This window comes from Dryobates pubescens, chromosome 14 (genome assembly GCF_014839835.1).
Source record: "Dryobates pubescens isolate bDryPub1 chromosome 14, bDryPub1.pri, whole genome shotgun sequence".
NCBI classification, from domain to species: Eukaryota; Metazoa; Chordata; class Aves; order Piciformes; family Picidae; genus Dryobates; species Dryobates pubescens.
In genome coordinates, this window is record NC_071625.1 from 16514446 (window position 1) to 16541220 (window position 26775).

Genomic DNA, 26775 nt, shown 5'->3' on the forward strand with positions numbered 1-26775 from the left:
GCCCACAGCAATGGGTTCTTGAACAAGACCCTTAAACCTGATATGCACTGCCTCTACCTGCTAAGTATATTTCAGCTAAAACTTTTGTGTCAGCCCAGACCTCACCAAACACTTGGAAAAGCAAAGAGGTAGTGGTTTGAACTGTGATTGGAACAAGATGCCAACTATACAAACACAGCTCTTTCCTAGAGATCTGAAACCTGCTGCAGGAGTCAATAGTTAGAGGGTAAGAGCCAGTGTGGAGTATTTGCCTCTGACAGAGGGCTTCAGCTGCCTGTATGAAGGAAAGATGGCTAAACCATGGTGCCATCCCCTGGCAGGGTGTAGGGTGTTCATGGGCATATTTAGTACAAAACAGGTTGAGCAGGTTCAAAGAGGCAAGTGTCTTCGAGTAGCTCTGTACTTATCAAGGCAGCTGTGGCTGTTAGTTTGTTCATTCTCTCAAATCACATAAACCTTGGTCCCAGAACTGTATTTTGAATCCTGATGATGAAGTTGGCTACTTATGGCAAAAAGGAGCTTATTTTCCTGTAATGGAATCTCAGCATCACCACAGACCATGCAAGAGTCTTGGGAAAATCTGATTTATCTCATGGAAGGAGTCAGCATTTTTAATCAAGAATTGATGGTCCTTTAAACAGCAGGAGATTAGACTTCCAAATTTGCACCGTAAGCTATTTTGAGCAGAGATTGGTATAATCCTCCTTGGTGATGGATGCCTCAACGTGCTGAACAGGGAGTACAAGGTACAGGTTGATCTTGCCAGCAAAGGTCAAATACTATTCACACGATACATGGTTTTGAATAATGAATGGTTTTCCTTCCTGGGGTAAAGACATTGAGGTTTTTTTAAGTCTTGGCATCAGTTGGACTGCAAGAAATTGATTGTTTTGTTATTATTGCTTTACTAAGAAATGTGTCAAAGCAGTTACCTGACTTGTGCTGATAAACTGAGAGGGAAGCAAACCTCCAAGGACCTGAGTGTAGCTGCTCTTCTGGGCCAGTCTGCCATCTGCAGGCCATTACTCTCCATGCTTGAGAGGGCTAACACACAGCTTGAGGGTTTCTGTTCTCCAGAAGTTATTACTTGTAACAAGCTTTTTTCCTAGGTAAATATTACACAAATCCAGTGATCTGATGAATAGACACCTCAGTTTGGGGAAGCTTTTGCTTTTGTTGTCTGTTGATCCATTTTATAGATAAACATTTTTGTGCTTAGAAATGGGATTTTTCATACAACAGTCAAATTCTGTCCATCATTCTCAGTCCATTAAAGCTTTAGTGACTCTTTATAGTTGTGTATTAGATTACCAGTTTTTCTGGGAAGGGGACCTGTGTATACAACAACCAGGCAGCTTTCCAGGCATCCCAAAGATCTTTGGTTTTATCATCTACAAGCAGATAAGAGGCTGCAACAAAGCTATTTGGCTTTTACACAGCAGACCTTGGCTGCTACATCTTCATGCAGGCCATGCACATTGATACCTCTGTCAAAAAAAAAATCAGGACACTTAGGAAACTCATCAATTCAGCAAATATATTCAAGTGTAATTTTTTTTTTCACAGTAGTAACTAATTTAGACTAATGATTTTGCTGTAAACTATCACTTTTTATTTCAGTGGCTTAATTATATCTATTGTTGCCTTCATATAGCCCAGGTATTTGAAAGATAAATGATCTGTGACTTCTGTAGCTGGTTTCCTAGCCATTAGTCTTAACTGGGTTGTTCATTAAGGAGGGGATTTGATGTATGCAAATTACTGATCAATTTACAGTTTTCAAAAGTATAAAAAGTTCTGCCTATAAAGCAAAATATATTTGCTGTGTACCACATAACCTTTAAATGATTTTTCTCTTTGTTTTAGGTCTTCCTGAACAATACTACAGCCTCACTTGGTTCCTTAGCCCCATCCTGGGCTTGATCTTCACTCCGCTTATAGGTTCAGCTAGTGACCGCTGCACACTGAGCTGGGGCCGCCGGCGGCCTTTTATTCTTGCTCTCTGCATTGGTGTCCTGTTTGGAGTTGCACTTTTCCTTAATGGTTCTGTTATAGGTAAATAATGAAGAAATCACCTGCATGTATCTTCTGCTAACATAGCTGCTTTGAACTTTGTCTGTAGGAAGTAAAGGTAACGCTGGGCAGTAGCTTTAGCGTATGTTTAGTGTTAAAACCACTAGGCATCTCTGCAGCACTGCCCTCACGCTGTCCATCTTGCACGCTTTCATTATTACTCTACAGTTACGGTGCTGTGCTGAGTATTGTGCAATGGTCACACGGTGTTGTTAATACAATGGTTGCCAGCATAATGTTTGCAGTCACCGAGGCAAATTTGGTCAATCCTTGACATGGGAAAACTGTAGCAACCTGTTCACAGGGAAATGTTTCCTGTTGTGATCCATTTTCCCTTTAATGCATATCTGGAACACATCCTGTTTCCAGCATTATTTCAAAAATTATCTTTTCACTTTTTCTTGTGCTTTTCTTAGACCCAGTATTGAAAAAGTCCAGAACACAGTTAATATTTGTTTATCAAAAGCTATGTGGGAAAATAATTTTTCCTTAGCCCCCATCAAAGCTGGTAAAAATAGTTTCCCTTGAACATAGTTTACTACAGGACTTAATCTACAATCTCTTTGTAAATCTAGCGTAGGAGAGGTGACAGCAAGTACGTTTGGGGAAATGTTTACATCATGGTTGGGCTGATGCAAATGAAAGGAACTTAGCACCTAGTAATATCCTCTTGGCTCTCTCCTTTTAGATTTAGATGCAGCTCTATTGTGAACAAGTTTTACTGATGGAGGGAAATGAGTGGAAGGTTACTTTGGCTCAGCATGTTAGCTTTGTAAAGCCCAACTGCGATGTCATATGATGGTTTTCAGTTTTCTGTAAGCTGCCCTGAACAGTCTTCAGATGAAAGACATTTAGCTTATGCTTTTTTAATTTACCCAAGCAGTAAATATTACTTGAATTGCTATCATATGGTATCAATTGTACTTTATTGTCCTGTCTTCAAGACTTACTCCTTGTTCAGATGCATGCAAGATGTTAGATTCTGGTCCTCCTACAAGATTTTAATAGTTAGGAAGCTCTTACTGACACAGCAGTTTAGGTCAGTAGCCACTGATAGTGGCAAGCAAACCTTATACACAGTTTATAGATTTACTTTGAAGTGTCTCAACTTCTTATGTATCAGCCCAAAATATCATCTTTGATTTTTCATTAACTCTTTTTTTTGCACAGTTAATAAGCATTGCTTTCTGAAAACCTGTGCTTTCCAGATACTCCAGTGGTACCTCTGTGCAATCAGCCTTCTTTAAAACACAGAGGTTGTTGCTGCACACTGCAAAAGTGAGCCTGGAGTGAACTGAAGTGAGAGCTGTTTCATCATCTTCTGTTCCATACTAGATGATAGAGGTTTGCCACAAATGTTCAATTTAAGACAGCACTTGAGCTGCCACTTAAAGCAAATGCATAATACCATAAAGCAGCATTAGTCTTTCTTTAATTGAGATTTTTGAAATGGTGGCTTGTGTCACTTTTCAGAGAAAAAGGACAATGCTTACCAGTCTCTCACAAAGCAGTTTGCTGGAAAAGGCCTCATTTCTATCCAAATTTTCTATTAGATGAACCCTGTGTGCTCTCATTGTCTGTCTGCTTCCCATTTTATTGCCACATTTTCCTGCTAGTCAACAGTTACTTGCAATCCTAATTTCAATTTGGGGCTACAGGAGATGATGAAGAAATTAGGTGGTCATTGTATCATACCCTTTATCATAACCTGGCCTCTGGCAGTAAGAGTCATGGGGAGGGGAATAAGGAGCTCCAGAGCACACTAAAAAAGAAGCTGGCTAACCCTAATGGTAATATACCTGTGTCCCAGGAGAACAGCAGTGTATGGATCCTATTCAGCTCTTCTTGTCTTCACTCCATGTACTGTTCTGTTGATTCTTACAAATCTAAAGCACTGACACCGTTGATGCTTTCTGCTGCAAGGTTCAGCTGAGCATGGCACACATATAAATAAACTTCTTTAGCTTTTAGAGGGCCTGATAAAAATGAGGATTGAATATGCAGGAATCATCACACTCGAGGTTTAGATGAGTTTTGGTGACTTAGCCAGTTCATCTCTTCCCACAGTCTTTTTCATCTGTTACACTAATGGTTTTGTCTGTCATGCATGTGTAACTTCTAAATCTCTAATTGAAGTAATTCATGCTTTTGTCAATTATTTGTTTCATGACAAATTCTCCAGCTTTAAACTAATGCTGCCTTTCTACTCTGTAGACAAAAGGCATTTCATCCTATGCTATCACCAGAAGCTGACTGAAGGTTTTTGCAGTGCAAAATACCTTCATGTTGCTTCATCCTTAAAAGTTTTGCTTATAAAAGTGACCTAGAAAATATGACTGTTTAAAAAAAGCAAAGAGAGAGGTAAAGGGGTTACTTTATCCTGGTGTACTTGCATGTCAGGCTCCATGTCAGGAATGCTGCCAGCAGTTCAGTTACCTATGTAACTGACAGATGAAGCATGGCATTTTGGTTTTGGGTGCTCATTTTTCCCACCATGGCTATCCCTTTAAAAACAGCCTTCAGTGTTTGAAGGAAAATACATACAAGAAACATGAAATAATATCCAGTGCTCTCAGAGGTTTAAGAGCAACTTTAAAAATAACATATTAAAAAACAAATATCAGCCTACAAATGCATAAACAGAATCCTTGGCCCAGATCACTTACGAAACTGTGCCAGAGTTGAAATTGGCATTTTATTCTGTAAGGAATGTTTCCAGTAAGAAGCTTCATGTTGCTCTTTGTAGTTCTCCCATTTCAACTGGCAAGCTGAGATTCCTCTTCCCTTTTTCCTCAGGTCTGGCTATCGGCGATGTCCCGGACAAGCAGCCCATTGGTATAGTTCTCACAGTGCTTGGTGTAGTGGTGTTGGACTTCTGCGCTGATGCGACAGAAGGGCCAATTCGGGCCTACTTGTTGGATGTGGTGGACAGTGAAGAGCAAGACATGGCCCTTAACATCCATGCCTTTTCAGCTGGTATGTAGTTAGTCACTACGTTTTTGACAGCTGTCAAGTCATTCTGATGCCCAAGTTGTGACTGAATTGATCTTTCATGAACTCATGTCTCCTTTTTTCCTCTTCCACAGGTCTCGGAGGAGCAATCGGTTATATGTTAGGAGGGCTGGACTGGACACAGACCTTCTTGGGTGGTATTTTTAAATCTCAAGAGCAAGTCCTTTTCTTCTTTGCAGCCATTATTTTCTCTGTCTCCGTTGCTCTCCACCTTTTTAGCATTGAAGAAGAGCAATATAATCCTCAGCAGGACAGGACTGATGACGAAGGAGACACGCTTTCTAGTGTCAAATTCAGCGGTAGTCTCCCTCCTCTGAATCGACTGAATGTAATTAGTGAGGAAGAGCCGTATGGAGCCTCTATGTTCCACGACGATGTTCAGTCAGAGCATGATCTCAATATGGAGTTCCTTGAGGTGAACATTGTAAGAAGTAAGAGTGACTCGGTTCTGCACATGCCCGATGCTACATTGGAAATTGAATCGGAGCTGCTTTTTCTGCATGATATTGAACCCTCCATTTTTCAGGATGCCTCATATCCAAACACTCCCCACAACACAAGCCAAGAGATCATGAAGTCCAAACTCAATCACCTGTCTGCTTTCCTCAGGGACAATGAGAAAGAGGAGGAAATGTTGCTTGATAATCACTTAAATGAAGACAAAGTCCCAAACCTGAATGGCTCCCTGCCAAAAGAGTTCCTGAATGGACACGCTAGAATAGGCATGAAACAGTCCAGTACTTCAAACTCCATGCGGAGGCGGAGGCGCATGTTCTACCGTCAGCCCTCGTACACCTTCTCCTACTATGGCAAAATAGGCTCTCACCGCTACCGCTTTCGCCGGGCCAATGCCATCGTCTTGATCAAGTCCTCACGCAGCATGAATGACATCTATGACATGCAGAAGCGGCAGCGGCAGAGGTACAGGCACAGGAACCAGAGTGGCACCACGAATTCAAGTGGAGACACTGAGAGCGAAGAAGGGGAAACTGAAACCACTGTCAGACTCCTGTGGTTGTCGATGCTAAAGATGCCAAAGGAGCTGCTGAGGCTGTGCGTCTGTCACCTCTTAACTTGGTTCTCCATCATTGCTGAAGCTGTGTTCTATACAGATTTCATGGGACAGGTCATCTTTCAGGGTGATCCAAAGGTAAGAGAACAGTTACCAGTGGCAGACCTGGAGAAGAGAAGGCTCTGGGGTGACCTTACAGTTGCTTTTCAGTAACAGGAGGGGGTCTACAAGAAAGCTGGGGAGGGAATTTTTACAAGGGCTTGTAGTGATAGGATGAGAGGGAATGGATTGAAGCTTGAGGAGGGTAGATTTACAATGGATATTAGGGAAGAAATTCTTTACAGTGAGGGTAGTAAGGCACTAGAACAGGTTGCCTAGGGAGGTTGTGGATGCCCCCTCCCTGGAGGTGTTCAAGGCTAGTTTCCATAAGGCCTTGAGCAACCTGATTTAGTGGTGTCCCTGCCCATGGTGGAAGGGTTGGACCTAGATGATCTTTCAGGTCCTTTCCAACCCAAACCATTATGTGTTTCTATGCTTTTATTTACTTATTTCTGAGATATGCTCGTTACAAGAAAACAACTTTACATTTATTTGTTGCAGGCCCCTTCTAACTCAACTGAGTTGCATGCCTATAATGCTGGTGTTCAGATGGGATGCTGGGGACTGGTTATTTATGCTGCTACTGCTGCTGTTTGTTCAGGTAAGAGACTGCAGAGGCAGTGGAATGCATGTGTTTGCAAGCTCAAAATAGTTTTGTTTCAGTTAGCATCCCCTTCCCTGTTTGGGGTGACAGGTATTTTGGAAAAGCATTTCAGTTGGTCGTAAGGGGAAAGGCTTCTTTAAGAGTCAACATTAAAAAATCCCCCCCAAATGCAGAGGTGGAAGTATGAGCAGAGGGGTTAAGTGGCATAAGGCACACAATGGTATCAAAGGATAACAAATGGCATTTAGCAAATCATCAGGAAATTAAAAATGTGTTTGTTGGTAGATCCAAGCATATGTAAGAGGGGTTTTGCAAGGGCTGTTTTTTAAATCAAAATGATGAATTTGTATTTCTGAAAGTCTTTCATGCTCTCTGACAGACAGACCAACTACAGACGATTTGGCCTTGGAATAGAGACTGAAATTGAGCGGGTTTGCCATACATAAATTCTGCCTTTTACAGCACTTGCACAGGTCCATCTGCACAGATCAGTGTGGTAGGGGCTGCCTCTTTGTTGAGACACACCAAAGTGAAGTTCACGTGGGCAGCTTGTTTCTGAGCACAGACTGAAATGTGTCAATAAACATCTGATCGCTTTGTTCGGCAGATGTGCTCGTGCCAGCATCTCCTCCGTGCTCAGCGTGTACCTGCGTTGACAAAGTCAGTGAAGAGGTTAAATTATCGAGTGGACTGAGCAGACCACATTTGAGCTTCACAGTGTTTTTTAATGCCTCAAACCCTTAGCATGGTTTAGGCAAGTCTCTGAGCTTGTTTGTTCTCCAGTTTCTGAAGGAGCAATCCATCCTTTTCCCAACAAGGGCTGAGCTATGCTGCTTAGATAAGCCAAACATGCAGTGAGCATCCGAGTCCTGAACAGTCTCTCAATCTGTCATGACCACATCAATACCATAAAACTTCACCGAGTAAACTGATCTTTATGTTTTATTCTTTATCTCTGTAGCCTTGTTGCAGAAATATTTGGACAACTATGACCTTAGTATCAAAGTGATCTACATCCTGGGCACGCTGGGTTTCTCTCTCGGCACCGCAGTGATGGCTATGTTCCCCAACGTGTATGTCACCATGATAATGATCAGCACTATGGGAATAGTCTCTATGAGTATCTCCTACTGCCCTTACGCGCTTTTGGGACAATACCATGACATTAAAGAGGTACGTGGAAGATTTTCAGTATTGTGACCAAGGCTGAGCATTTGCATTTCTCTGAAGATCACAGTGGCAAAATGGATTTATTAAATCCCATTATTTGAGATACATTCTTTGCTGGGATGTGAGCCAAAGCACAAATTCAGCCTTGATGGTAAATAGCAAGAGCTGCTACTTAAATCAAATGGTATTAGCATCAAGTTGGCTCAGTGGGGTCACGATTCCTTTACCCTGTGCTGAGCTATGAAAGGATTTGGGTGCATATGAAGTAATTACTGGAGTATTTGTTATATACCTCATTGTTACTGCTGGGTTTGGTGTATTACATTAGCATTAGTCATGTTCTTCACAGTCTTGGATATTGAGGTGAGTCTGGAAATGGAGCTGTGATTCTGGGGATACTTAGGGCACACAGATCCTGCTGGAAACAAGCACAAATTTCCTTTCCACTTTGTAGCACTGTTCCATTTGGATTACAAAGGATAATTTATTTTAACATATTTCTGCACTGGGACTGGGAGAAGGACTCCTTTTATGATCATAAAAAATAATTGCCACTGTTTCCTGTCAGTTTTGTTTTTTCAAAACCTAATCTTGGAGCCAGTTCACACTGGGGGATGCCCCAGTAAATATCTGCCTGTTGTTGCAAGACAAGGAGGCCATTGGTAAATAGGAGGTAAGGAGGTTGTTGCTCTGGGCTTTCACAGCCTGTGTGATGCACAGGGATGGAGTTGAGTTGACCGCATCTGAGAAGTTTGGGGACGACACTAGTGTATAAATCTATTTTCAACTATTTTTTCTCCTTTATTTCATCCATTGTTTTACCTCCTAACATGTTTCTTGTCCTTTTCCAGTACATTCACCATAGCCCCGGGAACTCAAAGCGAGGATTTGGCATAGACTGCGCTATCCTGTCCTGCCAGGTTTACATCTCCCAGATCCTCGTGGCCTCTGCGCTTGGTGGTGTGGTGGATGCAGTTGGCACGGTCAGAGTCATTCCCATGGTGGCTTCAGTGGGATCCTTCCTGGGTTTTTTGACAGCTACTTTCTTGGTGATTTATCCTGAAGTCAATGAAGAGCCAAAGGAAGAACAGAAAGGACTAGGTCCTCCAGAGACAGCCGAGGGCAACGGCACGAGCGCAGAGAAGCCAACTGTGCTGAAGCTGACGCGCAAGGGACCTGCCGCGTCGGAGCTGGAGAGCGAGTCAGCCGTTTGAGGACACGGCTTGCTGATCACCCACATTCCAGGGAGTGCAGGTGCAGGATCAAGAACTCTTTTTTTTCTTTCTTTCTTTCTTTTTTTTCCCTCCAAGAAAACAGATTAGGATCTTCACTGCTTGTAACTAAAATTACAGAAGGAAAGGCAGTTTCATGCAAAAGTGTAAATGAAATTCTGTAGTCCTTAATATAGATTTCAACAGGTAGCTATGATGCTAATTGCTTTCTCTACAACTTAGAAATGTCATTTCTGAACACTTTTTTATTAAGAATACATTTAGACTTGGAATAAGTTTTATTAATCTGCATGAGACTCACAGTGTATACAATTAGCAGGTAGAGAAATTACGTTTGCGGCTGTTTTCGAACTAACTGAAAATGGAAGCTATCTTGACTTCTAGTCTCTTGCTGGGTTCTTTGTCTGAACATTTCAGGTTTCACTGGTGTAATAGCTGAATCAAACGCTTAGACATCTTGATCAAATTTTTTCATCAGCATGGTATTATCAGTCTGACAGCTACAGTTCTTTAATGTTCATTTTAGGCTTCATGTTTTTGTTAGTGCAATTACTACAGAATCGTTTTATTTGCAATTACTTTCAAGAAAAACAAAAGCAATTACTGCAGTTTCTGAGAAACTGCCATGAATCCTTTTAGTCATACTGTTCAACAACTACTCCCAAGTCTGCTGCATGTCAGGAGAGGGTGACATTGGGTGAGTGAGCTAAGTGTAGATGAAAGGAGCAGCAACTGGGAAGAGGTGACCGGCACTGGCAGGTTTTTATCACAAGTGCTGAATTTGGTGAATGTCGTTGGAATATGCTGTGACAATTTTTAGCTGGGAGTTTGTGTGCTGGTGAACTGGGGGCTTTTCTTGGCATTTAAACCTGATCATCTGTGGATGGAGCTGCCATGGAGAAAGAGTGTCTCTGGGGTCAGCTTTGTGGGAGGGTGCATGTGGATTCTGTCTGATGGGGAAAAGAAAGTCGTTGATTAATTGCACTTTTTATGATCCTTTATCTTGCTGGCTGGGAATGCAGCAGCCAAGGTAAAGGCATAGCGTCAGTACAACAAGATAACTGAAGGCCTACCTCTGTCACTTTATGTTATAGTCTGGGTGTATGAAAATCTGTCAGAAACAGTTTTTAGGCCTTAAAATTCAATCCAGTAGCATGTGTTGCTGTTCCAATCCCTTTTTTGGAGGAATTGTAGGCTGGAGCTATTCCGAGCTGCTGTACCAGTGTCATCAGCGCGACCTCCATGTCCCCTTCCTTGATTCAGGACATAGCTGCGGTGCAAAGACAACTTTCTGTGAAGAGCTTGAAAGAGGTGTGCTAATCTGATTTAGAATAGTACTTGGCAGCGTGCCCCACTCCACGGGCAGCCATAGCTCAGAGATCCAGCAGCCATTTAAAGCAACTTTAGAAACTGAACTTCTGTTTGTCGTCTTAGAAGAAGTGTTTGTGATGCAATTTACTCATTCTCGCATGGACCTCCGGGCTGCAGTCGATCCGTGTGCTACACAGACAAATCACAGCTCCTTGTAAGATTTCTGCTGCCTCAAACTTCTCATGCTATACAGTACTTTAAAGTGCATGTGTAACTCATGCTGCAATATAGTCATTCAGCAGAAGAAAATCTATTTCAAAGTGAGAAGCAGTTTTTACTCAATTACTTGAAGTGTCAATGTATTTAAGAAATGTATGTTTTGGGATGTGTGAAGCTGACGCAGTCTTGGCCAGCATCACTGACCACTTCCTGGTGGCACAGGTGTGTTTCTTAGCTGAAGGCTTTCTGTCGGTGCCACTGCCCTCTGCTCTCAAGGGCGGCAGGGTTGTCTGCAGGCTGGTGAAATCGCTGAGCACTAAAGTACATCTGATCACACAGGACTTAGGGGTGGGTTGTGGTTTGCTGGGTTTTTTTCCAAGTGTCTTAGAAAGTCTTTTTTTCTTTAAGGTAATTTTTGGTGTTTGGGGGTTTTTTGTTTGCTTGGGGTTTTTTTTAGTTTAGAACACGTACTGTGAACTGTGTTCAGACAGGGGAATGATACTACTGAAGAATATGAGACCTTATTGAAGAAATCAGATGTGAGGAACTTCTGCCGTGAATTTGATCATCTCATTTACAGTTAATATATGCTGGTGAAGCTCATCCAGAGCAGAGCTGAGTTGTGTTCCACCCTGTAACTGGCATTCATGTGAAATACATACCGAGATCAACTTTTTTTTTTTAAGTGGCTTGAATATTTTCCTTTTAGAGCTCCTTGAAGATTCTACTTGGCTGTCAAGTATTCCCTACTTTAATCTCTATTTGTGGAGAGGTTCTTCTGTAGTTTAGAAATCTGCATCTTTTGGCTAGTGCCAGCCATAATTACCCCTTCCCCCATGAGCTTCATGGGTCAGTGTGGTTTCAAATCACCATTACTCCACCCTGTGCCTTTCATTCACAGCACCGTCAAGCTGATGAAGGTCTAGCAGCAGAGGGAGGTGAAGTTGAAGCGCCCTCTTGCTTCACACTCAGCAGAGTGAAACTGTTTTGGGGAGGCGAGCTCTCATTTATTTATCTTTCACAGTCAGGGCAAGGGTGAGGAGGGAGGAAGGAAGGATGTTTTGAGCCTGGAGGGTTTTCATTAAAGGCAGGGAAGGTCCAATTTTTTCACAGACAGCATTTGGCATAGCCTTGTTTCTACAAGTTGGATGCTAAGATCCATATTTGGAGTTGTTTATGGGGCTGTTTAATTGCTGTTTGTTCCACGTGAGCATGCAGGCTGCTGTGTAGCAGGAAGCTCTGTTTCACTCCCCGGTAAAGACGAAGGAAATCATTATCCATTGTAAACACACTGAAGTATTTGTAGTCTTGCCAGAAGAATTAACTCGGGGGAGCTCCTGCCAAAGTATCTCCTCCTGTACCTTGGCCAGGCAAGTGGTGAAACCACCGTGCTGGCTTCCACTGTGCGTGCTGGTGAGGGCTCCCAAGATCGTTCATAGTAAATCTGCATACTGAATCCAAGAGTTTTCTTTCTAGCCCTACCATTTCTCAGGGTACTGTGGGCAATGATTTTTTTAATTAGTGTGTCCCCTATATTTGATACAGAAATTAGTCAGGGTTTTGGTCATAATTCAAAGGCAAAATAGTACAATTCTATGTGTTTATTGCAGAAGTTGTGGGAAGAGAGTGCAAGTGGCTTTATTTTATTGCTGGTGACAGTAAGCATCGTTTGTTGTTTGTTGGTATTACTGTAGTCAGATTCGTCCCACGTGCTCCATCTCTTTGGGCCTTTACTGCAGACAGCTTCAGCTTTAGTGGTTTTGTTCTGTGTTGCTCTGTACTGTAAACGATTTCAACATATTCTGCTGCAGTCCTTCTGGTGAGGTGCAACACCAAGCACACAAGACCCTATTTGTGCTCAGGCTGCTGAGAGCTGAAGTTGGGAAGCTGCACATCTAGAAATGTTTCACGAGAGCAGAGAAGCTCAAACTTCAACCACTCAGAAAGGCGTAACGTGCATTTCGCACTGCTTGTTGCAAGAGTCCAGTCACATCTGTTTATGGATGGCAATTTCAGATTCCAGAAGCAATAATTTCTTAGGAATGTTTCTCCTGCTGCTGGTTAGATGACTTTCATAGAGATTTATTACCTAAATAGCCTTTTAATAACATGAATCTGGTCATTTGTTAGCATTGGCAGTGAGCAGTTATGGGAAGGTGGGGGTTGTTCATCGTAAGAAGGGAGGAAGCCAGTAAATCCAACAGAGGCTAGTGCTGCTTGAAACACAGAGTGTCCTTTTCCCCTTTCACTTGGAGCCTTTTGCTGGACTATGAAATATTTCTGGCACAGCAGGCTGAAAAGGAGGCAGCTGTAAATTTAGCCTCCTGTTTTTCTTGCCAATGCTCATGCTGGTGTGTGGACCCCATGATGAAACAAGCCTGTGTGAGGTTTTCCACAGAGGCAGGGAACAAGGCTGAGATTCATTCCTCTCTGGTCTGATCTGAACCCTTTCAGCACATGGAGTGACAGTGACAACAGTGATTATTGCCAGGTACCTCCTTACAAACTCAATTCTGTTGTTAGCAATGCCCTTAGTTTGTGGTGAGCTTGGCCTCCCTCTGATGTCAACAGCTAAAGGCAGGATTTTCTTTGGTACCAGTGGGGTTTTTCAGCCGTGGAGTTGAGGTCACCTTTCCAAATAATGGTGTAGAAAGTCAAAGTTTGTTCCTGGGCAGAAGAGGAGTTCAGGTGTGGGCTTCTTCCTGCAGGTGCATTGCAGGGGCTGTTTCTGGAGGTCACTTACATTTGCAGCAATTTTGTGTAGCTCGGGCGTGCGCCAGTCCCTTGCTCAGGCCCTGCCGTGAGCTGTAGGTGAGTCACTGAGAGCTGGGTTATTTCAGGTGGGGGGCGGGGTGTCTGTGTATAGACATTGACATACACACTGCTGGGGCCAAAATAGCCTTGGTGGTTGTGTGCTCCTTGTCACTGTGCTCAGCAGTGTTTGCAGCTGAGTTCTTCCAGGTTTCCCTCATCCTAGTCCCCTGGGAGATGAGCTCAGCTATAAATGTGTATCCTATTTAACTGAGTAAGTAAACTCCTGCATGATACTCCAAGCACATGCAGCAGCTTCGGCGTCTGAAGTATCTATTGTGGAAGAGAAGTTTGTTTTATTTGCAGCTGTTTTGTCCTCATTTCCTTTTACTAGGCCAAATAAATGTAACGAACACCAAATGTTGCACAGAAATGTTATTAATGACTGTGTAGAAGAAATACCAAACTTTATTTTCCTTTGCAGAAATGTTATGGTTACAGAGTCCTCTAGCTCTTGTTCTTCCTTAAGCGACAAAGCTGAACCTTTGTAAAGCGCGTTGAAAATGGTCATTTTTCAGAAGGGGAGCTACCCAAAGTTTTGTTTCTCATGTTGCATCCAGAACGAGCCATTGGCAGAGGCGAGCTGCAGAAGCTCAAGTATCAACTGCTGTTTTGATTTCGAGACCCAGAGCAGCCCAGACAGTTAGGAAATTGTGAGATAGTAACAACAGAGGCTGGGCTGCCTTTTCCTAGCCTGGCACAAGCAGTGCCAAGGTCTGCTCAGCCAGAGGCTCCAGTTTTTCCTGTAATTTCAACTAAGATCATCTCCCAGAAAACTAATTCTGTTTGGTTCCTCCACCCAAGCAGCCCTGCAGCTCACCTGTCTTTCAACCTCACTTTCCCTTGCCCCAGGGAGCACAGGAGACCTCAGAGAATGTCTGGGAAGGGACAATGATATTCCCCCTCCAGAAGAGGACATCTGTTCAAATTGGAAGGCTTTGGGTGCCCTTGTGACCTAGTGAAAACCCAGCACACAGTTCCATTTCACATTCTCTGATACATTTCTTCCTTAAATTCTGAAGCTGGGGCAGAAGCTCTTGGAGCATTCAGCCAAACTCCTCATCTTGTCTGCACCTATTCAGTCCTTGCTGATAACCAAATTGTAGTTAACAGCCCCCCCCAAAAAAACCCCAGACTGTCCTCTCAACCAATTGGCAGCTCCCTGTGGGTTTTGTTGTTTTCTGATGTAACATGAACACTAAGCCCTTTTGGTAGCCAAATGACCAGCTTATTTTAAATGCCTCCTCTTACTAGAAAGCTGCATATAGGCATCTCATAGTGGAAAAAAATATATAAAATTACAAAAAAAAAAAATTAAAAAATAAAAGGAGAATATTTGGTTCCTTTGTGAACTGGCCAGATGACAACTACTTTTTTATCAACTTATTAAGTTGGGGCACTATAATAGCTCTTGCTGAGTTTAGCAATGTTTATAAGCATGTGTTAAACACATAATGTTGTTTTATGAGGAAAAAGGGATTAAGCAAAGTAATGTCACAGGTGAATGTTTGAGTGGTAGACAGCATAATGTTGTATGTATGGGTTTTACTTCTCCACTCTTGAGCTTATTTTCTGTTGTAAGGTTTCAAAACAAGGAGAGTCGTTGCATGAGAACTGTTTTGTTGTGTTCTGCACTTTCTGTTCCTTTTGTATAATCTCGATTTTATTTTTTTTCATTTATGCATAGAAGAGGAAAATCAATTTAGAAATCTTCTACTCCACAAGACATTGTGTTCCGTTGTTCTCAAGTTCAATCTTAATAAACATTTCAGTAAGACCTGGTGCCTCACATTCCTGTGCCGTTTGTAGGGGTCGTGGGTAGAGGCAGGTGAGCAGGCTCCCGCTGCTGCTGCTTCCCCTTGCCCCTGAGCTGTGCAAGACAAACGCCATTCATCTGCTTCCCAAAGCTTAGTTTGTTTCTAACACTGCGAGGACCAAACGTTGGCTGGCAGAGAAAGGAGCCTGCAATTCAGACATTCGATAAACTCAGCTGACACCTGCTGGCTTCAGGTGTAATGAAGGAGGGAGCACAGAGGCAAGAGCAAACTGGTGACAGCCTGGGAGGGGTGGATGCCCCTGGCTGTCCAGTCTCCTCCTCCTGCCCTGGTTGCTCTGACCCATTCAGGAGAAAGGGCAGAGTGGCTGTCTCCTGCTAAGCCAGCAAAATCTCTCATGCCACCACCATGATGAGCACTGCCAGAGCTGAGGGCTGTAGAGGCTTCGCTCTGCATGGATGACTGGGGGCCCTGCACTTGCCATGGCAGCATGCAGGGGTCTCATCCTTCCTTCACCAGCACATGAGCCTTTTCCACATCTGCCTTACCATACTGTGGGATTCCTCTGCACAGGAGAGCCTGGGAGTGCTTAACCATAAGCAGGGCCAAAGAAACCAATTCACCTCCAAACTGGTTAACCACTTGGGCCATTTCAAGTGCCCGGGGGGGGAAAGCCAAAGGGGCCTCTGCATCAGCCTGCATGCTCCAGCTTAGACTTGCAGTGTGAGCAGCTCTGGTGTCCTGTGTTGATTCCCAGCAGTTCACCTGATGGATTTGTGACTTCTCCTGCAGGCATATCTTCAGAAGCAGGATCAACAGCTCAGTCGATGCCCACAGAGTGTTTGGTTCATTTTTGACTATGCACAGCTCAGCTGCACTCTTTTCTCCCAGGGCCCGAGGTTAAAAAGTGAGAACATGCAAGAAGTCTGACATTGGCTTTTTCACCAGCACCAAAGGGGGAACAACCAAAGGTCCTGCATCAGCAGGCAAGGAGCCACTCCAAACACCTGCAGATGACCCAAAGCAGGACTGTGCTGCTTTTGGCTGGGGTGAAGTTGATTTTCTTCATACCAGCTGGTGTGGGGCTACTATGAAGTATGGGGAAGTTGGCAAGTGGCTGTGTGGTGTTTAGCTGCTGGCTGGGGTTAAAGCAGGACAAAAACAAGAGCCTCCCCTCCTCACCCCAGTTGGCTCAGCAGAGTCCTGGGCATTTGTCCTCACCCTGGGAGGCTCTGACCCGCTGGCAGAGCCCACAATGAAGTGGGGATTAAGTGGCATGGACTGTTCAACATCTTTGTCTTCTGGCAAAGTTAAAAGGGAAGAGGCCAAAGGGATGTGAAAGCAGTGATCAAACCTGAACTCCCCACCCCCTTGTCTGGGTCTTGCCACCTGTGATACCAAGATCATCCTTCTCCCAAGTATCTGCATGTCAGCCCTGTGCTGAGATGGGGGAGGGGAACAGAGCAGCCCTCTCCCTCCTTTCCAGGCTGTGGCCAAGGGAGAACAGGGGGGAGCAGAAACCGCCCTGGATGATCCACAGCAAGGAGGAGAGGTGAGAAAGTGCATTCCTCAGCTCAGGAGACAGGAGCCTGGGAGTGGGGTACCAGGTTCCTTCTTGGGGTGGGAAGAAGGTGCTGGGTCTGGGCTGGCTGGAGTGTGGCAAAGAAGGGGTGAGGACAGAGCTGCTCTGGCACTCTCCCGAGTTACTGTTTGAGTGAAGGCAGTGACCTTGGAGTGGCTGAGAAGAGCTGGAGAGAAGCCTGCCCTACTGCTGCCTGTGCTTTCTGGTCTGGAGTGAGGATGGAACAGCCAGCAACCTCCTCCAGGCCCCCAGCTGCCAAAGGGAGGTGGGTCCCTGCCTCTCTGGCTTTGCAGCAGCCAAGGTGGTCTCTCCCATCCTGGTGGGGGACAGGTGGTATATGTTCCCCATGTCTGTGCCAGCCCTCAGCACTGGAAAGGGAGGTGATGCCACCTGCTGCCAAGGGCTATCCTTAGGGATTTACAGAGGAAAACCAAGGGCTGCTTGTCACTGCTTCCATGGGGCTGCTGCTGGCTGCAGGCTCTGCTGAGCTGAGCCCTGAACCAGACCCTGCTGTGCATGCTGTGGGATTGTTCCTACATGTACCTCCTGCATGCCCAGCCCCCAGCAGCTCCAGCCTTGCTGTGTGACACACTGGGGGGCACAGAGCCCACTGGGGACATGGGATGTGGCTAGGGGTTGTCACCATTGACATGCCCTCTCAAGCTGTGCTCCTATGCAGTGGGCAGCCCTTCCCCCTCTGAAAAGGGGCAGAGGGGCAGCCACCCAGCAAGCAACCAGCCCTAGAGAGCCACAGTGATGAAAAGAGGCTTGCAGAAGGACATCAGACCAACCAGGCAGCATTTACATCCTTTTCTGGACCTAGGAGGCTGAACCAGTGCCACCTAGCATTTGTGCAGCATCCTCCCTGTCCTGACACCCCACTGCCAAGACATGGGGGTAAAGCACCATGGAGGGGGAAGCCAGACACCAGAGGGGATCCCAACATTTACAGCCTACCTTCAGTTCCCAAACAAAGCTGACCCCACCAAGCTGAGACCCACATCAATGCCATGCAGCAAACAGCCCCCCAAGCCCAGCTTGGGGTGCACCGCATCCCTGGGCAGCCATGGGGACATGGCTGTGAACATGGCAGCTGAAGTGGATACAGACAGAGCAACAGAGGCAGGTAATTCATGGCAGGGAGGTGAGGATGAGGCTTTGCTTTACTCCCTCTGAAATGCTGAGAGCAAAAGGTAAGACTCTCTCAGCACTGACTGAAAAGGGCCTAGGCCTATGTCTAGACCCACAGCAGCTCTTGAATGCAGGCTGGAAGGCAGAGGAAGGGGCTGTTTGTATCCCCCTGCATAGCCCCAGTGGCTGATCACAGCCAGCAAAAAGCAGCCTGAACTTCCAAGCAGCTCCTGCCTCTGCAGCCGTGCTCTTTCCATAAGCAAACACTGCCATCCCTTGGTTTGAATCACAGAGGATCTTGGGTTGGCAGGGACCCAGAAGGATCAAGTCCAACTCCCTGTTCCTTGCAGGACTAGCTAAAACTAAGCCATATAATTACAAGTCTTATCCAGATGATTCTTGAACTCTGACGGTCTGGTGCCATGCCCATTTCCCTGGGGTGCTGAGGAAGTCTCAGAGGAGACACACCTGCTGTACCTGGCAAGGACTTGTCACCATTGTGCCCTGTACCTGAAGTCACCATGCTCTGCTGGGTGGAGAGGACAGGGAATCCTCAGTACTATGCACCTTGTCTGCCTGACAGGTCTGCCCCAGGGGAGGTTGGGTGCAGTTCTACTCAGATATCTGTCTCCCTCACACAGTCCCTGATATTCCTCAACCTCTTCACCTCCTCCTGGAACTCTGTCACTGTGCAGGGAAGTTCCTCTCCCTGAGCACACCTCCACAGCTGTACTCCCTGCTGCCAGTCCAATACTGGTGTCAGAGCAGAGCACAACCTGCAGCCTGCACTTGGGTGGCTGCATGTTCTCACTGGAGCTCTGCCTGGGAACTGCTGGCTCCCAGCAGGTCTCTCCACTCCTTGAGGCTCCCTGTTCAGGACACCAGGGAAAAGAAAAAAAATCAACAGCAAAGAGAAGCTGAACAAACATTAACCTTGAACTTCAGCTAGCATCCAAAAAATGTGTAACACTTCACCGAGGCTGAGGAGAAAGGGACAGCAGCACAAGGTGGACTCAGAGGAGGACCTGGCCCAAGGCTCAGGTGGAAGCTGACTAACCCAAACAGCACCAACTCAGTAATGGTACAGGAGAAGGATCAAGAGTGCTGAGATGTCCACTTAGTGCCTCTCCTCCTTTGTTCTGTCTCTCAGAGGGGGTTATTTGGAGACAGGCAGAGTGGAGCCAAAACCAGTTTGAGCAAGGGAAAAAGAGAACAGACTGACAGGATGCAGGGGCTCTGTTCAGCCCAGTAATAAATGTAATAAATTTAAGTAGTTGTAAACCTTCTGTTTTCTATTCAGGTAGCAACCTCTAAACACTGCTTTCAAAGAGCAGCAATTTCAGGGAAAGCATAAAACTCCCCATCCACCTGTTTTGAAACCTGACAATCTGCTGTTTAACTGAACACCCAACACATGGTTTGCAACACCCAAGCCATCAAACACTGGGGTTTAATGTCACAACTTGCAGGTGCCCTTGCTATGGACCAACACATCATCATGGTAAGCAGTAAATGAGCACAACCAGAAGAGGGTCTCTGCCTCAATCAGCTCGCCACAAGGAGAAACAACAGCTGGACAGAAAGCCCAGCACACAGGTCACGAGCCAGCATCAGTCAGCAGGATCAGCGTGGGATGCACACTGGCAACTAGACATGGTTGCATCTTAGTAGGCATCGTGGCACATAACAGCTCTAAGGACCACTAGGGATCTGAAGATCCCTTCCCACAACCAAGGGGCCCATGGGAAGCAACTGCAAATCCACTGAAAACTGAACAAAAGTGCACAGTGCCATTGCTGGAGGTTCATTTCCACAGCTGTGACACTGGAGCGAAGATGAAATGGTTAAGTGAACACATACCTGAGCTGTCTCCTCACACTGCCAAGAGACAAACCAGCATTGTGCTCCTCAAGTCAGCTGTATTGGTACTGCTGCTCCTCCTGCTCTTGGGGATAGGTTCTGGAAGGACCTTTGTATTGTATGGTTTGGTCTGATGTAGTCAAACTTTCCTGCTGTATGTGGTGTTCAATGGCTGGTGTTAAAGAAAGCAGTGCTTTGGAAAAGGAGGCACCTATTCCATCAGTTATGTCTGTATTCAGTACATTACTTTGGAGCCTTTCATCAATAGAAGAATTCATAGTCACAAAAATCACCCTTTGCCAGTTTTGTCAATTTGTATTTTCAGATGCTGGGAAGGCAAAGCCAGGTTTAAAAAGTCTGCCAGAAAGGCAAATCAAGGCAATGACAAGCAGGTGGCAGCTTGGTGTAGCTGAGCTCCTCTCTGCAGCAAGTGGAATTTCATTAGCAGCACTTGTGTGCCTCTGTACAGAGACATCTTCAATTCACTAAATAATTCATTTCACTTACCACCACCAGCCAGCTGCCAGGGGAGGAAAGAAGGAACCTGGAAGTTAGAGATGAAGGACTCAAGGGAGGACACATTCCCAGCAGAAGCTGATTTTAAGGATAATACAAGAGAGAAAAAACCCAGACCATTATCCTCCTTAGAACACAGACAGGATGCAAAGCACTGCTAAAAATCATCATTCTTGTACTGAGTCACACAGCAACAAGGTGCAAAGAGAGGCCAGGGTGCCAATATAGTGTTTAATATTTTTAAATTGAAAAAAACCCTAACAAAACAAAACAAATAAAAAGGTAACATTTCAGTTACCATCACCAGATAAAACCTTTCATCAGCACACTGAGAGAGAACTACTACAGGAATTACACTTACAGTAGTTTACTCTTCCATTAGGCCTACAGTGCTTTATTAACAAAAGCAGCAGCCCGTTTTGAACTTCCATTTACAGTATTTTCAATATTGCATTCTGCTTTACCCAGCACTCAGATAAAACTACCCTGCATAGGCTTACTGTTCTACTTGGAGCTATTTGTCCACTGATGGCAGTAAAACCAATGTACACCAGGAAGTGATTAGGGAATGCTGCTCGAGACTCCTCTGGACTCAGTGATGCTCACTTCAGGAATTAAGGAGCAGTTTGATGATCATAGAATCAATAAGGTTGGAAGAGACCTCAAAGATCATCAAGTCCAACCTGAATTGTGCAGTACTTAAAAATTCAGCAGTTTCTACCCTAGTAACAGCAGTTCTGACTACAGAAATGGGAGGAGTTGTAGAGGTTTGTTTGCACAGTAGCTGAAAGGTTGCTTCCAAAAGCAAGTATAACAGACACAGGAATGAAATAAAGTGCTTCAGGTCGAAAAAAAATTCAACCAGTTTCATGAACTGTTACAAATGCCAAGTGCTGTGCATTCCATTTCAAGGAAAAACAAGTTTAAAAAGTCAGTCAGTCACTGAGAATATCCGAGTATCTTGTCTCACCAGCAGGGAGCTTCCAGTGCTATCAGGAAGAGCCTGTCTGTGTCTACATTTCAAATGATCCAGCACCATAAATATACATACAGGGGTACAGGACAGTCCTCCTAGCTACATCTAGCTGCTAGTACAGAAAGATACTCAGCATTCATGGAAGCTCCAGAAATGCAAAACTTCTCTTGGGTTTTCTCTTTTCAGTGCCCATGTCCAGCGATTACAGGCTGTAGAGGCAGCATTGAATCCCACTTTCAGGGCTCCGGTGGAATTACTGATCTGGTTTCCCTTCTCTTAATGCCATCTGCATCACACAGTGTGGCCTAGCACCCTTACCCTTCCCAACAATACATGGCAAGTTTAAAAGCCAGTGACCCCTCTATTCACATTTCTGTTTCTTCATCAAAGGTGCAGGAGCAGCATGAGGTGCGAGGGGAGATTCGTTTCTGCTGCGATGTAAGGGACAAAAATGACTCAATAAATACAGAAGAGTAACACTGACAGGTGGCTGAAGTATGTGGAGGCTCTTTCATGTTTTTGCTGGCACAGGTACAGTATTTTGAAGAGCATAACTATTCAGCTTTCCAAATGGCAATCTTCCCTTCTTCCTTTCCAGAGCCGCTGAGGACGTACCTGTCCTCTGCCGAGCACAGTGCCTTCACGGTATCGGCATGACCAACCAACTCTTTCTCTACAGTCCTCTTCTCAGTACTGATCACATAGATCTTCCCTCTGCTTTTGCCTTGTGATCTTCCACTGCTGCCAACCCACAGCTGGAGTGAAAAAAAGCAACCACCACAATCATTTTCACTACTTCACGTTTCAGATTCGGACACAGTTGAAGAGCTTTACAGACCACACTGACAGTGAGGCTGGAAAAGGGAAGCACTGACCATGTCCTATATGGGTATCTGTTCATGTCTATCTCAGACTCCTTGACAGTCCTCAGCCTCCTCCTGGAGCTCTGTCACTAAGCAGAGGAACACCTCCCACAGGAGTGCTCACTGCTGCTGGCTGGTACTGATGTCAGAGCAGAGCACATCCTGCAGCAGGGCGTCTGCATGTTCCCACCACAGCTGTCTGGGAACTGCCTCAGTCATGGTGGGTGCAGAGTTCAGAGAGGACATGAATTTCTGCCAGGTGGATACCATCACTCCCTGGTCAAGATGGCAGAGTTACAACACCCTGTTCGCCTGCCCTGGTCACTAGCACTCCCCAGGGGTTTCTTTTACTGGTGTGGATTGTGCTGGCTGTGCTGGCACTGCGGGATCCCCTGGTTCAGGAAACTCCCCTGCGCACCCAGTGCTGGCACTGCAGCTGCTCACCTCAACAACATGACTTGCCTTTGGTCCTACAGACCAGTGCAGAAATAAGACAGAAGGTGCCACTTTACCACTGTCTAAACCACAGCATGGCCATACCTTGAGTACCTGCTCTCTGCACTGCAAGAGCAGAGAAAATCCAGGGAAGAGAAACTCAAACTATCAGGAGAAAGGAAGAGCTGTCATATGAGCAAAGATAGAAAAAGCCAGGCCTTCTAAGGCTGGAGAGAAGGCAGATAAGGAGAGATGACATTGGAACTGACAAAATCAGAAGAGTGCAGAGAAGCAGAAGGTAAAAGCAGAATTCAACACATCCCACAATTAGAGAAGTAAGGGACATGTGGAAACCAGTAAGAGTTCAGTTTCACTTACAGGAAAGTACTTCTCTGTACATGGCTGGTAGTGAACTTCTGGAACCTGCTGCTACAGGAAACTATGGCACCAGTAAGTTCAAAATTAAATAGGGTCCAGAGAGACTGGATCCAAAAACAGATAATGAAAGGCAGAGTTTACTACCCATAAAGAAGAACCGTGGACAGTCAAGGAGCTTAAGGGAAATGGACTGCAGCTACAGGCCAGTTTCACAGGCTCTCCCTACAATAGCATTGCCATCACCACCATTAGAGGCAGGGCATGGGATCAGATACACATAGTCCAGAACAGCAGAACACAGCTGTGGTCTTCTAGTGCATAGCTTAGCAGAGGGCAACTACTCAGTGTTGCATGTTAGCAGTGCTTGCCAGAAAGCATCCCATTTCAGATAAAACCAACTGCACAATGTGCCTCTCGGGTTTCTTAAAGACAAACAATGGCTTATTTTTAATTCTAGCACTTAAAAGCAAGCCTGCAACAACAGTGTTGGGCTGCAAATTCATTCTCAACAGTGCTGGGCTGCAAATTCATTCTCAGTATCTGTAATGCTGTGTAGAACAGAAGTATGTGTGCTGCAGCTACTACAGCAGGCTCCAGACTCCACCTTGGACAACTGAGGCTGCTGAGCTGTTGGCAGGCTGAAACACGGCAGACTCCACACTGAGGTTCAGGAGATGGCTCACACAGGGATATTGTGCAGTTGTTCCTTTTGTATCAATGAGCTGGACTACCATGTTAGTTAAGGTGAAGTTGAATGAGGAATAAGTGGAAGAGAAAAGTAACAAAGTTCTTAAGTAGGATAAAAGAGAGTTTAATGCCTTGGGGTTTCCAAACAACCTTCTAACTCCCCTAGAGCAGAGGTTAAATATATCCATCTCCACTGCAGGGAAGGATGTCTTAAAAGAGTTTTCCACCTTAGTTCACAAATCTAACCAAGGGATGAACACATAGAAAGCTTCCCTATTTCATGAAGCATTTCATGGAAAAAGTCATTTTTGAGGAACAAAGGAGGGAAAATCTGAGCAAGACTGAGGAAGCTGCCTTCCCAATGGACATCTATTAGCTATTTATTTGTAAATGAACCCTGAGCCTGCCCATGTGGTACCATAACTACAATCATTCTGGTATCATGCAGAAAGAGCAGGTACACAGCCTGAGGCCAGCAATGACAGAGGCACAAGATGCTACGGTAGGAAGCTGTTGGCTCCTTTCATCTCTGCTAAGTTAGGAATGTGGTAACTAAACAAGAAAAAGGTCATCTACAAAACCAAGCCAGCTAATTGGCATTTATTGTTTGTCTATTAACCTTTTTCAAGGCTTAGTCTTAGCAGCCCTGAGATGAAATACCAAGGGACATAAACTTTCAATTTCTATGGTTTCCTGAAAATGTCAGTGGCTAATAAAAGTCACCATGCATTTAATTACTGCAGAGGCTTTTGTTTGAGATGCATTTTGCTGTATGACTGCAACACTGTGCTGGTCATGAGCTTCTCTGATTTCCAAGAGGAATCAATACCTATGCAAACACCCAGTAAAGTAACTAATGACAGGCTCACCAGAGCTGCAAACAAACAAAACTTAAGTAAAGAACTCCACAACAGGTAAAAACAATTCAAATGTCTCTCACCTGGTTTTTAACTTTTATCATACAAGTAATCTGAGAGCAATCTTGAAGATGAATCTTTTGGGGTGTACTTGAAAAGTCTTTGGTGTTCCAAACATACAGGTCACTACTCCCCGAGTAGGATGCCCACACTTCCTCTCTCTAAAGCACAGAAAGATGTTTCACATGAGCACTGTTGACAGGAAGCATACTACAGTTAAGTAACTATGGCTTGCAATGCCACAGTTGTGTTTCCTTTAAACTCTATTAGCAGTTTAAATTTAATACCTCAGGAAAGAGTTGGAAGCAGAGGAAATAAGAAGACACATCCTTCAGGTGATGCTCAATTTTTGTCTGCAGTCGAAATTCATGTGTGGACACTACAAGTATGCAACTTCCAGTACCTTCAGCATTAAAGAGAAGCGATTAGCAACAGAAGTGCCTACTTCCTCCACCTCTACGTGCCATGGAGAAAAAAGGCAAAATAAAATGGATGCTTTTAACAACTCTCTTGTTTCTCAACACTTAAATTTTTGAGACACTTCTTCCTGTTTCTCACAGTATCCATTTCCTAGATCTGCTCTTTCTCCAGACACTGGCTGCTATTCTGCAGTGCACATACCTGATAGTTTAGACTCCAAAAATGAGAGCAGAAGAAACAAACTCCTTTAAATTAAGACATGCCATGCTTAGGCTTTGAAGTACAAAATATTTGCACCTGCAGAATTGAGACCAAGTTAACAGGGCTGAATCCTTACCCCACCACAGCAGTGGCAGCAGCACAACTGCCAACAGCTGGACCAGGAATTTTTAAGGCTTTAGCTACCATTTTGTTAAGATATGTTTGGATCCAGGCTCTTGTATACAGCAGCACTGGGAATCACTGCAACATTCTTGAATTGGTCACCATTTATGAAATAACTTCAAGATGCTCCTTTACCCTAGCATGAAGCTTTACTTTACTCATATAAACTTCTACAGTGGGGATGACAAATTCCTGTAAGTAGCCAAAATGCAAGTCTGGGGATTACCAGGTCAGACCAATACCATCAAAAGTCTAGCTGAAACACCACATGTGATTTTTAACTGCTATTGCCCCTACAGACTTCTAAAGTTTTCTTGAAGTTTTTCATTTCAATTTACAGGCATCATCCCAGGAGGTTAGACAAAGTGCAGCCATCAGTCACATCCTTCAGCAGGCCCCATAGCTCCAGGAGGGACACAAGCTAGCCATCTATGTAAGTGCTTTGGAAGATTACCTACAGAAGGCTGCTTAAGCAGACTAAGTGAAGAATGGCAGAAGGACATCACGTACACATGAGATTGATGTACAGTTCTGTCCAATAAAACATCGTGTTCTTTTTAATTATTTGAGGAATAAACTTACAGCACCACAGCTGGTCATTATGAAGTCTGATAGAGGTGAGATTCTGGCAGGGCAGCTGGAAGAGCCGGTTAACTTTCAGAGTGCTGACGTTCCAAGCAATCACTGTTCCATCTAAACTGCTTGAGTACGCCTCGCTGTTGGTACAGATTGGTGAAAAACAACAACAGGGGAGTTTACAGTCTGTGTATGCACTCTGTTCTGAAAGGAAGAGAATTACTTGCAAAATAACCAACTTTACAGTAAGCCAAGTTAACGTTCTTTGTTTTAAAGCCTGGAAGAGTAAAGCACAGTAACCATTTCCAATAGAAAATGGACTGAATTCCAAAAGGCATCTCTCATTATTAAACAGCAAACAACTAGACTTGTTCAATTCTTTTAAACAAGGTGACCAGAGTCTTCACTGGACAGGAGCATGTCCATCCTCTGCCCAACACAATGCCTAGGGAATGACCTAAACTTCCTTTCTTCCCCTCATTATATTCTAGGTCCCTGGCTCTAGACTACTGTGAGCACATTTAAGCAACCAACAGCTCCTGGTTGCAGCCAGGGAGCTAAGTTTCAAACATCCTTGTATAGATTTTGTCATCTTCTTAAGTTTATACTTTACAAGCTCTGCATCACTGGAAGCACTGAGGGCTAATTCAGACCTCAAGGAACTACATTATATCATGCTTGAGAACTGAACCACAACTTTCCCTGAACGTTGTTGCCTGTTGGATTTTCTCT

General features: G+C 44.6%; 2 protein-coding genes across 6 annotated transcripts in view; one reads left to right on the forward strand and one right to left on the reverse strand.

Moving 5' to 3' along the window:
• SLC45A4 (solute carrier family 45 member 4) overlaps positions 1–11169 on the forward strand; it is an 84087-nt gene extending 72918 nt beyond the window's left edge. For all 5 annotated transcript variants that reach the window (XM_054167135.1, XM_054167134.1, XM_054167136.1 and 2 more), the window contains 6 exons: positions 1867–2055; positions 4870–5049; positions 5160–6235; positions 6698–6797; positions 7762–7973; positions 8822–11169. In XM_054167135.1, coding sequence (XP_054023110.1) covers positions 1867–2055; positions 4870–5049; positions 5160–6235; positions 6698–6797; positions 7762–7973; positions 8822–9184 — 2120 coding nt within the window. In that variant the 3' untranslated portion in view covers positions 9185–11169. The remainder of the gene's footprint in view (positions 1–1866; positions 2056–4869; positions 5050–5159; positions 6236–6697; positions 6798–7761; positions 7974–8821) is intronic.
• A 9745-nt stretch (positions 11170–20914) lies between these two features.
• The window catches only part of DENND3 (DENN domain containing 3), a 37111-nt gene continuing 31250 nt past the window's right edge, over positions 20915–26775 (reverse strand). Inside the window, exons 20-23 of the mRNA XM_009901283.2 lie at positions 26050–26183; positions 24951–25066; positions 24687–24824; positions 20915–22138 (exon numbers count right to left, since the gene is read on the reverse strand). Coding sequence (XP_009899585.2) covers positions 21938–22138; positions 24687–24824; positions 24951–25066; positions 26050–26183 — 589 coding nt within the window. The 3' untranslated portion in view covers positions 20915–21937. The remainder of the gene's footprint in view (positions 22139–24686; positions 24825–24950; positions 25067–26049; positions 26184–26775) is intronic.